At 37.3% G+C, this 13666-nt stretch overlaps 1 protein-coding gene across 5 annotated transcripts in view; it reads left to right on the top strand.

Annotated features, from left to right (window-relative positions):
* Positions 1-13666, top strand: part of CADM1 (cell adhesion molecule 1) — a 370211-nt gene that overhangs the window by 338591 nt on the left and 17954 nt on the right. For 3 of the 5 annotated variants that reach the window (XM_044669584.1, XM_044669582.1, XM_044669581.1), the window contains one exon: positions 8990-9022. The exons of the other annotated variants lie outside the window; for them this stretch is intronic. In XM_044669584.1, the coding sequence (XP_044525519.1) occupies positions 8990-9022 (33 nt within the window). The remainder of the gene's footprint in view (positions 1-8989; positions 9023-13666) is intronic. 5 annotated transcript variants of the gene reach the window in all.

Genomic DNA, 13666 nt, shown 5'->3' with positions numbered 1-13666 from the left:
AGTTAAACTGAAATTGCTACTAAAACAACTTTGTTGAATCCCCTACCTTGATGGATGTGATCTTCTAGGGTTACTCTGTCTTAACAAGCAGCCTTATATGTATTTATCTTGCCCTAAAGGCTTGATATGTACACTCATGGAATTTAACATCTGCTCTTCTCTTCAAACAGATTAAAGGTTATAGGACTGAGTGATTCCAGGTTCCATTTCTAAAGGGCCAGGCTCTCTGTTAGATTTAGATTGGTTCCTAAAAAATATTCCAAACCGAGTCTTGACAAATGGATATCTAAATTAATTTCCACTCTTCTTGTCTCTTGCACTGTTTGTACATTACAGCCACCATTAGCCTTAAAAGCTTCGACAACCAAATACTACTGACAGTAACATAAAGCCTGAGCCCCCTGCAAAAAAAAACCAGAATAAAATAAGAATCATACAAAAAGCTAGTCATCTACTTCTCTTCTTCCAGTCAAATGCGATAACTAAAATATTCCCTAAGTCAGAGTTTCATTACCAAAAAAAGTACAAATGCAGTAGAGAAATATTATTAAACTCAAGCAATCTAATTTCTAATTTTTCTGAAAGGAAGTATTCTGATATTATCTTGTATCTTCTAGGATAATTAAATCACTTTCCGGGTTGGAGAGTCAGTCTTTCTACTGAACCATGTTTAACCTTCACTCAATTTACTCAAAGTGGATTAAACTATGTCTTTTTTCAGTCTGCTTGGGTGCACAGATTCCTTAAACCAGGGATGTCAAGAACTTATGGTTTGTCACCCGATCTGTGTAAATCCAGTCAAATTATCTTTTTCAGATCGGTGTGAACTTTGTGGCAAACATCCTAGCTAGAACTCTCAGTAGGGCTTACCAGGATTAAAAGTACCAAATGAAACTTTTAAGACTCATCTCATTGCTTAGATTTGACTAGTCAATTCAAATCAAGCCCTAACCCACTGCATTATTTCTTTATTAATCATCAGAAGGTTGGTTAGAATTTTCAAACTCTTGAGATTGGCTTTGGTTACATTTGTAACATCATCATGATTTGTCCCATGACTGTCTGTTCTCTCAGTATCTTCTATGTGCATTGATATTCTGACCATCTCTTTGTGTTTCAGCTGTTATCACTAAGCAACCCCCCTCTTTTTTTTTTTTTTTTATTTTTATCATTCCAAATTGTCCTTGTGGCTTTGTTCATTAAGATGTACGATATGATATGGCAGAGCAAATTGCATAATTTAAATTGCCCCTGGAGTCCTTGTTATAATACAGATTTTGGACAGCTGTTACTTTAGGGGAGGTAAATCTTCCTTGCATAGACTCATCATCACATAGAATGTTTTTAAAAAGTGATCCCACCACACCGCTGTGTTTACTTTGTTTAAAGTTTATTTATGCCATATATTAGGTGTCTTTGCAATCATCTGTCTCTGTGTCTGGTAATAATATCTTTAACCCCATTACACCAGCTGGATCAAGCTTGCTCCTGACAGCCATGTTGGAGAAATGTCTCTTGGGCCTATTTTGATATAACCCAGGTATTGAATCCTACTTATCTAAGGCTGATCCTGAATGAACATTTGTTTAAGCCTCTTGCAGATAATTCCATGGAACTCATTTTTAAACCTCCTCAACAGTTTGAAAGGGGAATCTTCCCCAAAGTGAGCCCAATCTTTGGATCATATCTTAAAAATGATAGCATTTGGGGGCCGCTCGGTGGCTCAGTGGATCGAGAACCAGGCCTAGAGGTGGGAGGTGTCCTGGGTTCAAATCTGGACTCAGAAACTTCCTAGATATGTGAACTTGGGCAAGTCACTTAACCCTCATTGCCTAGCCCTTACCACCCTTCTGCCTCGGAATCAATAAATAGTATTGATTCTAAGGTGGAAGGTAAAGGTTTAAAAATAAAAGAAACCTGTATTTTTTTTTAAATAATAGCAATTAATGTAGAAAGTAAAACCATCTTACAGTTAGAAGTGAATAGCCATCGAGGTCAAGTTCTAAAACATTCTCCTTTAAAATGTTCACAGAAAGATGAACTAGATCATAATAAAAGTTTCCTTTTTAAAAATGTATATATAACTAATTGAAAGTACTTTGTCATTTCCTGGGAAAGAAGTAATTCCTCTTTTTTGTATGTAAGAAAACTTGAAAAGATCTCTGTCACTTGAAGGTAATAACAGTTTTTCCCCAATATTAATTTTATTTATTTTGTAGTCAAAGGACATCTTGTCTATAGTACGTATAAGACATCTCTAATGAAGAAAATTAGGTTTCTGTTGTCCTTCAGGGATGTCAGTAATTTCCTTAATGGGGAAGTTCAAACAAGATGTTTTTGTATCTTTTGGAAGTTGGAAGAAAGAAATTATAGCAATCAGTCCTAGTCAGTAACCATTTATTAAGCACCTACTATGTGCTGACACTGTACCAAGTGCTAGATTCATCAGTAAGACTGATGGTTGAAATGACCAGTGTGATAGAATGTAAGTTGCTGGATGATTTTCTTTTATGGAACTAAACACAAGAATGTCATCTTCCAGAAGTTTCACTTAAGCTAATTCTTTTTTTTTTTTTTAACCCTTACCTTCTTAGAATTGATACACAAGTATTGGTTCCAAGACAGAAGAGTGGTAAGGACTAGGCAATTGGGGTTAAGTGACTTGCTCAGGATCATATGGCTGGGAAGTGCCACCTAGCTCCTCCACTTAGGCTAATTCATGCCAATATATTGCACATATTACTAAAAGTTTCAGAGCATGTAATAAAATGTCTGCCTTCCTTCATTAAACAAATATTTATTGAACACCCATATGCATCATATGCATATCACTGTGATAGATATTATAGAAGATAATAAAGTATAAGCATACTTTTAAAATAAGGCATTGTCATTATCCTAAAAGAATCTTTATAAAAAGTAAGTCACACAGGTGACAAGTAAGATAACAAATGGTTGCTATAGAAGTCCAGTGAGGGCACTTTGAAGTGTGTAGTTAGGAGAAACTTCATGGAAGAAGAAGAATTTAAACTGGGACAACTTAAAATAATTAAGTCAATTAAATAGGTAGAGAACAGGAAGAATCATTGATTCATCTTCAGTCGGAGGTTTAAATAGATGATTTACAACAGATGTTGGAGATATAACAAAATTCTTATTTGAGATATCTTTTATGATTTAGGATTAAACACCCTGCAAATTTGGGGCTATTAATTTCAGTGCCAAGTATCATTCATCCCAAAATCAATAATAAAATTTGCTAACAGCATCCTTGTAGAGTAGATATGCTGTTATTTATTATTTCCTACCACCTATTTTTTTCCCATAAACCATGCCCCCTTTCCCCCCCCCCCAAAAAAAAAAGAAAAGAAAAGAATGTATGCTTTCTTAAGAAAAAAATTCCATCAGGTCTTTGTATTCTTGGTAAAAAAATGCAGCAAACATAATAACAGTAAACTCAACATATAATTTCCATCCACAGGGATTTAAAATGGGAAGAGAAGAAGGAAATAGAAAAATGGGAGAAAAAAAGGAAAAACTGAATGTGACCTGACCATAATTTAGTTTTGTATTTGAAGTGTGAGAAAAAGTATGAGATTCAAAAAGTTTGCTTTTTCCCTTCATTCCCAAAATTTTATATTTGATATGCAAAAAATCCCCACAACTTGGCATCAAAGCCTTGATACCTATTTTCTTTATAAAGAGCTGCTTTATTTGCCATATGAACAAACAGCTCAGTATTAAATAATAATTCTGAAATATTTCTCTGTTCCCAGTATGCAAAGTGTTAAAGCTATTAATAGAAATGGAAGGGAATATATGGGTGACATTGTGATGGATATCTGGTTATACAGTCATGGACTCCCAAAGTAAGACTTTACCATTTTCATCACTGAATAAATGTCAACTGAAACCTCAAAATGCTACCAAACACACATGTTGAAAGTGCTTCCCTTACTTCACCATCCTTTCTTCCTTTTAACTTCCTTCTCCTTCTTTCACCAACATATATTTGCTTTGATTTAGCAATTGGTTTTTCTTTTAATGAAACTACTAGATGGATTCCTATTATTCTGTGAAACACCTGGTTTGCAAATGAAAAGATCTCAGGGGTGCAGCAGCTATAGTGAACAATTCTAAAGATTTTTTTTTTTTAACAAAACAAAGTTGCTTGACAAAGAATCAACTCCCATTCCTGCTGTTCTTTGGGGGAAAATTTTTTTCTCTTCTCAAAGAGGGCATGACTTTAAAAATGGGGAGAACTTTATTTTTACTTTACAATTTAGCTACCATCGTGGGTTAAGGTATTGTCCTGTCCCCACTTCTTCATCCTCTCCAAAACTTTTAATTAAACCATAACAAAGATGAAAGAAAAATTAGCAGCAAACTAAGTGGGAAATAATTTTCTCTTACTTTTTAAGCATTAGTTCTACTTTCTGTGTTTTTCAAGTGAGTAAAAAAAAAGAATTGCATCATAAATAGCATTTATTAAATACAGCATCATTTATGAATGTGGCATTGTTGGGTAAACCCACACCTCCCTCCCCTTAGAGTATCAGATCTGAAGTGACTTGATGATTGTGCAAAGGAAAAGAGAAGTCATTTAATCACTGATCAAAAAACCTATTGGCTTCTTATTGACTCTAGTTAAGAAAATAAACTAGAATACAAGTATATTGAGAATATGTCTGAACTACTTAATTTTGTTGAATTTTAAGCTTATGACAGTCCAAATTAATCCTCTGCTCACAACTGCAGGCTACTTCAATGGGTTTGGCTCCCATAGCTATTCCAGTGGGGTTCTTTTTTTCCTTAAGAGCGTGTGTGAGCAGTTACATGTGCACACACACATACACTCTCTCTCTCTCTCTCTCTCTCTCTCTCTCTCTCTCTCTCTCTCTCTCTTTCTCTCTCTCTCTCTCTTTCTCAAATATTTACAATGAATCTATATATTGTAAAGCTAGAGTACAGCAGATCAGTTGGGGAAGAAAAAAGCATTTAAGTTTGTGAATTTAATTTTGTTCTAGGATTTTCATTTTCATTTATGGCACCCGTTGTGTTTGAGACCATGGACTAATTTATGGATTAGTTTTAAACCCCCAGTCTGTCACACTCAATGAACAATTCTAAGTTGGAGAGAATCCATATGAAAGGATTAGAATGTGCCACAGTGGAGCTTACACATGACTGTTTCAACTAAATATTGCCCAGCTGCCTCTGATGCAGGATTTTTTTTTTTTTTTTTTGCAATATTTGGTTAAATGCCTAGTGTCTCTAGGTTCACACATTATCAGTGCTTTCTCATTTACAGATAACATCTTATATTACAACATGATACATATTTGATACTAAATTTACTTCAGATTAATTCCTAAAGACAGCCATTACAACTAATATACTAAAAAGAGAAGTCAATATTAAATGAAATCTGCATGTTTCAAATGGCAAGGCCCTTCCTTGGATATGTTGTTCTTTTTTTTTAATTATACTATAAAATAACCAGGGAGTTACTATTAAAATATTATGCACTCAAAGGCTTTGCAAAAACATGGAATTTATTTGGTTTGGGGTTTTTAGTTTTTTGTTTTGCCACATGCAATAAATTTGACTTCTCTTTCTAATTAAAATGAAGAGAGATTACAAGTAAGAGAAGCCTTTTTTTAGCTAAAAACATAACTACTCTGAGTTGAGCTTTCCTTTTCATGATCTGTTTCTTCTTTTGAAATAATCTATCAAAGACTTGTTGGGGGTGGGGGGAAGATTAGAAACAACATCAGAGAAATAGATGGCTTGGAAGCAATGGTCAGATTGTGGACAGTTCCCTCTGTTTTTCAATAATTTACTTTGGAATATTATATTATATATATATGTATATATATATGTATATACACATATATATAAAATATAATAATTTACTTCAGAAGCTCCGAGACTTAAATTTCGCCCATATTCTTAGGGTTTGATCAGATGAGATAGTGAGCCAGCAAACTGTGAGCAGGCGTGCCGATTACCACACCATGCAGGGCGCGTCTATTGCTGTGTCTTTTCACGCTGCGTGTGAGACACCCAAGCACATTTTAATGCACAGAACAACTCTTGCTATTGGGAAACGTAGCTACCTTGTGTGTGAAGCTGTTGTAAGGCTTTGAAGCAGAATCAGCTGTGTCATCTGATGCTTCCAAAATACAAAACAGATACTTATGAAGGTTATTGGTCGCCATTTTAAAATCCCACATATTCACTCAAAGTGGTTCTTGGCCAGAGAAACCCTGCCTGGTAACCTCCCAGATACTTTTGAATGTTCGAGGCCAGGAAATAGAAGCATCCGATTCTCTACCCCTACCTCCGCCAGTCTTGTTTTAAATTTTTTAGCTAGTCTGTGTTTCCCAATGCAGCCATCCAACCCAATGCAGTCATCCAACTCATTGCTGATCATGGTATTGCCATTCCAGCTGCAGTGACTGTGGTGTGTGACTTTGATATATGTTTGCTTTTAACTGCTTGAAACATCCCTGGTCCCGCCAGCATTTATTTTCTCTCGCTGTGCTCTGCCCCTCTTGGAAGCGGTTTGATGGGCTTCTGGCCCCAGGATGGGGAAGCGAGCTGCACTGTGAAGTTTCCTTCCTAATTTATTTTCTAGCTCCCACATAGGACCTGGCTTCCAGCTTCATTGGGTTTAATTTCTTCATAAAGCTGACATAATGTGTTGCTGGAAGACAGTAAATTGGGGTCATTGTTTGATTCCAAGTTGTTACTTTGGGGGACTTTAGCCCTGTTGCACCCCACCACATTCTTTCATTTTATGCTAACTCTGTGTTTGGTTAGAATGAATGTTTCAAAACCACTGCTACAAAAAACAGGCAAGCCAACATGTCAGCCCTTGTACAATTAGGGGAGGTTTTCATATGCCTCTACCACCAAGCATCTCACACGAGTGCAATGTAAGTGTTTGCCTAGTCTGTTCATGACCCCCAAATTTAAAGCAGCAGATACCCACAATAGATGTGGATGTCGCCACCATGGAGGGCAATAAATACCCTGTGGAATGGGAAGCCAAGTGTGGAATATGTTAAACTACAACTTTTTGTATTGTTTTGACTCTGATATTTTATGCATACAGATTTGAATCTGTAAGTAAGTATAGTGATTTTTTTCTCCTGTGGTATATTTTGTTTGTTTTTGGTTTGGTTTTTTTTGTTCGTTTTGTTTTATTTTTTGGTTGGGTTTTTTGATTTGATTTGATTTGAGTTGATTTGTTTTGTTTTGTTTTTGGTCTTCATCTATTCTCCAGAAACTCAGCTATAGGCCATGTTAACCTGGAATGACCTTTAGGTTAACTCTTATTTATTCTGACCACTTGGAAGGGCTCCAGCTTCAAATGTTCTAAGGTGCTGAGGACAGCATGCCAACTGAAGGGAAACACCTACGTGAACTCATGTGTTATAATCGTGAAAACAAAAGTGCCAGGCTCTTTTACAAAAATCATTATGTTCAATGCTTTGGTGCATTTAAACATTGCCTACATCAAATCAGAATAAGCCTTCGTAGACTTTAGCCCCATGAGAACAATGCCCATTTAAATCATGGCATCCTAAATGAGGATGGCAAGCTGCTTTGCCAGAGTAACCTCTCGAGAGCGGCACCCGCAGCCTGTGGCTGCAGGTGACCATATGTGTCGTAATCTTATCACTCCTTTCCAGCCCAAGGATTTTAGATGGAAGGAATCTTAATGGAGATGTGTAGAAGTAGATGGGTAAGAGCTGCCAGATAGATTGGTACTGCAATGAAGCAGACTAGGGAAAGTGAAGTTAAAATGTTATGCGTTTCCTCAGAAATTTACCCTGCCTCCCCTCTAGCCAAAAAAATAAATAAATAAAATAAAATAAAAGTATGGCACGCCTTCACTTGCCAGGGCCCCTTAAGGAATTGCTTGTGGAGATGAGCCAGTACAACAGGCCTGGTTTTGAGAGCTTGTCAGAAGGCTCGGGGAAAACTTCAACAGCATTGAAAATATATGAAGAAAGAAACAGACCGTGTTTTTTTCCACAGTGTGGGTCTCAAACATTGGGGAAAAAAATGTCATCTCCTGTCCTAGCTTTAAGGAACCCTGACTCTTGGCAGTCACCAACAATGAGTGTGGCCTGTGGATTGCAGTGTGAACGGATGGTTGAATGCTTAGACTTCAGGAATTTAGTGTGAGCTGAAGTGGCATACAGCAGATTGTGTGGGCTTGTTTGCTTCTGTGACGGGCATCTGCCATTGGACTGTAACGTTTTTAAGAGCCACAAAGGGAAGAGTGGCCTAACCATGGTTTCCATGTGTGTCTAGAGAAACCAATCTGTGAAAATCTTTAATCTGTTCCTCCCTACGGCCTCCTAGTTGCTTGAATTCACCTGCTAAACGTTGCTGAAATAATGCACTGGATGGAAAAACTTGAACCATATGTTCCCCTGCAGGTGTCTGGACATAAGCAGTTGAAAAATCTTGGGAGAGTGACTGTTTCAGTGACTCCTAATTGGCAATCAAGAAGCCAGGGTGACCAGGGAGGGCTGGGTTAAAACAAAGGCAATGTTTGAATGTATGAATTCATTGTTTAACCAGCCTTCAGATTGAGCTTTTCTGTCACAGTCCTGAGAGCCTTGGTGCGTTACGAGCCATCCGCCAGTCTCTGAGTTTGCACTGGTGGTGTTCCTCATCACTTTGCATGTTCCCCTGACTTCTGACCAGCAATCTATACCCCGGCAAGACCCCCTAGATAAAGAATTTACTGTTTCCCTCATCGGCTCGCAGCTTTGAGCCCAAAGCATGTCTTAAAACAGTGCAACTCCCTTCAGATGCTTTTTTGCTTTTCATTTATTATTGCTTGTCACGCGATGTTCTTTGAAAGCTTGCTCATATATTATCTGTTCCATTTTTTCCATTTTCCCTTTTTTTGCATGCCGTTCCTCCTGTTTCTTCCCTTCCTCCAATCCTCTGTTCCCGTGTGTAGACACAACGGCGACGACAGAACCAGCAGTTCACGGTTGGTATCACATTACTGTTTATCTACTTTCTCAGCACTGCTGAGAGGCAAGGCAAGCCTGGGAAAAAGAGAAATGTAGTCTTCAAGGGAAATCGTGTTTCAAGGAGACTGATCTCATAAATGGACCATAATTTTTAAGGCTTGAAAGAATGTCTAGTCTTGTCATTTCTGTTGTGAATTCAGTAGCCAATTGTTGTTTTCTGAGGCTAGCAGCAATTTCTACTGGATGGAAATGGTCTGAATTTAAGTAGTACCAATTGGTTTTCTGTGATGATTCTTATTGGCATCATTTTATTGAACACTGAAATACATGTGGATTTTTAAAAATGAAAACTTTCTTGAATATCCTAGCATCTTCATTGAAATTTCAGCTGTCTTTTTAACTGTGATAGGATGTTATCCCAAATATATTTTTGAAGAGAAGGCATTATTTAGGCCATGTAGCAACCAAGAGATAAGGGTTGAACAATGTTTATCTTTTGTTAACCTAGTAAGTTAACCCCAGGGTGGGGTAGATATTAATCACTCTTCTTTAAAAAGGTAGTAAAGGGGAATAGCTAAGTGGCTCAGTAGATTGAGATCCAGGCCTAGCTCTTGGGTTCAAATTTGGCCTCAGGCATTTCCTAGTTGGCTGACCCTGGACAAGTCACTTAACCCCCATTGCCTAGTCCTTACTATTCCTCTGCCTTGGAACCAATACCCAGTATTGATTCTGAGATGGAAGGTAAAGATTCTTCCATGCATAGGTAGGTAGGTAGGTAGGTAGGTAGGTAGGTAGGTAGGTAGATAGATACATACATACATACATACATGCATACATACATACACACACATACACACATACACACATAAATAGGTACATATAGATACATATATACATGCATATATAGAGACAGATAAAACAAGTATTTCAGAGTATTTGCCTTTCCCCATTCTTAAATTTTTAATATATCTATATCCTTCTAGATTTGTCCCGAATCTTGAAAGACAATGGGAAGTAAATGCACACAACTCTGGAGGGGACATCAAAAGACCTGGGCTTATTTTTCCATCAATCAAAATCACAGCCATACTATATATTATTTGATAAAAATCATCCTTAGTCCCTACTCTCCTCAAAGAAAGACATGGTTGAAAAAATACCCAGTTTTAGGCTTTATATTCCAAGGAAACCATTTAGCATGAGGCCCATTCTGTCCCTGTTAACATGCTCTGCAAAACTTTAAAAATCTTTTGTCATTGAAATGGGGGGGAAAAAAAGCATTGTCTAGTTTTCCCCCATGCCTTTTCATGGGCAGCAAATCCAGTTGACTGAGAAGTATTCTGCAGTTTAAAACTGGATTTCCTGAAAACAGGCCAGCTGTTTTAGGTATTATCAATGAAAAGCCTTAAGCAAAAGATCCATCATTGACTGCTCATTAGGAATTCTACTTACTTCTGTATCTTTGAAAAACCATCCATATGTTGGTGATTTCTGATATGGTGTTCCAAGGGACAGAAACAAGCTTTGATACTTGCTGCTCCCTTTTCTCCTGTCATATATACAAAAGAGACAAGTACATTACTTTAAAGGGTCAAGTAAGCTCAAAATCATGCTAAATCAATTAGGTATTAAACTTCAGGTTCCTGAGGTAATGCTCCATTGTCCTTACTGCTACTCCAGCATTGCACTCCATTAAGTTTAGTTATTTGTAGGTTTAATCATTAATTGAGCACTTCCTGGCTTTATTGATTATTCTTGAGGCCTTAAGGTTATTTTAATGTAGTTCAGGAGGTTTGTTCTCCAGTTTTTAAGATTACTTTAAATTTTGATTAGCCTTCTGGTGAATTTTGCGATCAAATTTTAATCATAAAATTCCGGAGTTCCTCAAGAGATTATGTAGACAGATTATTTTTTAATTGACTCTTGATAACTTTACTTGTAATCTCCAATTTCTGTTCTGAAGGTACCTTTACTACAGATATCCTCAGATCTGGAACAAAGAAAGACTGATCTTTATCTCTCTTGCAAATGTGAACCCTAAGAGTTCTGTCTGAGTTGTCCAGTGCAGGGAGTTTGTTGCATCGGCAGGGAGGGAGTTATCTTTGCCAATTCTGGGAAAATAAGATATCAGGCACATTCCATGTAGCATAGGGAATCTCAGTTAAGAAAGTGGGTATGGATCCATGAAATTCCACCATTGATTCAAAAAAATAAAAGTTCATATTCAGCAAGGATGCTATGGAAAGGATGATGAGTTTTGGAATCAGAGGTCCCAAGTTTGGCTCTGATAATACTTATTCTCTCTGTTTCTTTGGACAAGTTATTTAAACTCCCTGGGTCCCAGTTTCCTCATTTGTTATGGATTGGACTCAGTGATCTAAATTTTATGATCTGATTCCTATAACCTTTTCAGTACTAAATATATGAGCCCATTCTCCTGATTAATCAGTTAGTAATATTCATTCATTCAACAATTACTGATTGGTTTCTCATCCACAAAATGAAAAGGCTGGATTATAAAATCACTTTCAGCCCTTCAGCTAACATTCTGCATAAAATTTTCACATCTGCTAAATTCAAGATTCTTCAAGTTGCCATAGATTAAAAGACCATTTTTTGACACAGCACAGATTGCCAAGGAAAATAATTCTATTGAAACAATTTTGGAGTATAAGTTAAGATCTTATGCTTGTTGTAGGAACCTTAGATATTTCCACATATGTAGAAAAAAATATTAATGAACTTTGGGGGCTAAGGTGGTTTCCAAAAGAGAGTATCACATTTGATTTTCATAGACTAGTTTGCAATGCAAAAAAAGTGATTCAGTAGGAAAACTTAAGCAGACAGGCATTTGGAAAAAATAGAAATTAGTCCACAGATCATCTAGTTCATTTCAAGCTGAAAAGAAAGCCCCTCTACAGCATCTTGACAAAGGGTCATCCAGTCCCAACAGAAAATTAAGAATTTACCCAAATAACAAATATAATCTTAATTAATTAGACTGGTCAAGATTGAGATGGAAAAGGCCAAGCTACCAGATGACTTCTGAGGTAATGCATTTACAAACCTGTTCTTACTCTTCCCACCTTCCTCTAAAACCCTCATGATGTTTCGGGTAAGATGCCTCAACTCCAGTTTGAGCAACTGGTCCTTCTGCCTCAGATGAAGGTACTTTAACACAGTAAATTATATCCCAAACTATCGATTCCACTTCATGGCAAACCTGAAATTAAGAGGATGACTGAGCTAGTTGTCAGGGTCCTGCTTTGGGTGAAGGTTGCAGGGATGGTGATCAATTAGAATGAGATGTGAACTTAAAAGAAAGGTGTTTGAATCTGAGTTAGGCAGAGCAAAATTTCCTCGAGAGAACTGTGTTTGAATTCATCTTACTTCTTGCATATCATAACCCCTTCCTACAGATTAATCTGAAGGAAGTCTACCTGGAGAGTTCATTAACCAGATGAGTAGGAAAACCACTCTCTAATCAGATTTCATAACAACTTAAATGACAAGACACATTAGGGTGAGTCTGTTGCGACCATCTTACTGGTCTTAAAAATTAACCCTATTTTAAATTTACTTTTCTACTTTCCTTTGGCCAAAGGAACGACAACATCATACAACAAAAGCTTTCCCTCTGAAGACTCATTAAAATGTTTTGTTCAAGCTTGTGTTGCTAGAGTGTGTATGAAGTATACCAGATGTTTATGAATGTTAGCCATTTGTTCTTATCAATATCTTGGTTGGAGTAAGCATGTATATGGAAGGTTAGAAATGCATGGGCATGACTGAAAGCCAAATGGATCTTTTCCAAAATAAATCAACTAATGTAGAGTAAAGAAAACTGTGTGTGTAAGAGTGGGAATGTAAGGCCAGTATGACATGTGCTATCATTCTGTGAAGAAGGTACTTGAGCAATTATGATTTTGGAGCCCATCTTTAAGGCCTGGATGGGAAGAGTCCCCTCTGTGTGCATGTCACAACAATCCCAGAGAGCCCTCCCTGCCAGTCCCCTTACCTCACTGGTATGAAATTGATGGCAGGAATGCATGAGTGAGTTCAAAGCATGGATGTTGTCCTTTTTCTTTTTGGTGCGTGGGGTATGTGTGGTGGTTTTTTGGTTTCAACTTGGAATCTTTCCCTTTTAAGGGTGTGGGTTTTTTGTTTTTTTTTTTAAACACTGTTCTTTTTCTGCATTGTCTGTTCCTGTACCTTTCCCTCACCCCCCCCCCCCATCCCCTACTCTCCACACTCCCCACACCCAACCCCATCCTGAGAGCTTTGAGAACAGCATGCCTGCCCCATGATCAAGAATAGTGCTTGTGTTTCTGCTGCACTGCGGTCAGCCAGCTGGTTCACTTACTGTTTGGGGTCCTCCCATTATTTACTTTTTATTCCCCACCTCTTGAAGTCCAGCTGCCCTTTTGCTCTCCACCTTTTGGAGAGTCGTGGGGTTGATATTCTTGTAAATTTTGACGTCCCAAATCACAGTTTTCATTTGGTGTCAAGGCCAAGAATGGAATAGCAGTAGCACTCAGTTCAAACTCAGAACTCTACTAAATTTTTAAAAAAAAATTTTTTTTGGCCTTTGCCAGGCTCATGTACCCTAGCCTAGACAACTTTCCTATTAAAAATCAGGCTTTCTTTTTTTCCGATTTATT

The sequence above is a fragment of the Gracilinanus agilis genome, chromosome 3, assembly GCF_016433145.1.
Source record: "Gracilinanus agilis isolate LMUSP501 chromosome 3, AgileGrace, whole genome shotgun sequence".
Lineage (NCBI taxonomy): Eukaryota > Metazoa > Chordata > Mammalia > Didelphimorphia > Didelphidae > Gracilinanus > Gracilinanus agilis.
The sequence above is the reverse complement of the archived record's forward strand: the minus strand, read 5'-3'. Positions and strand labels throughout refer to the sequence as shown.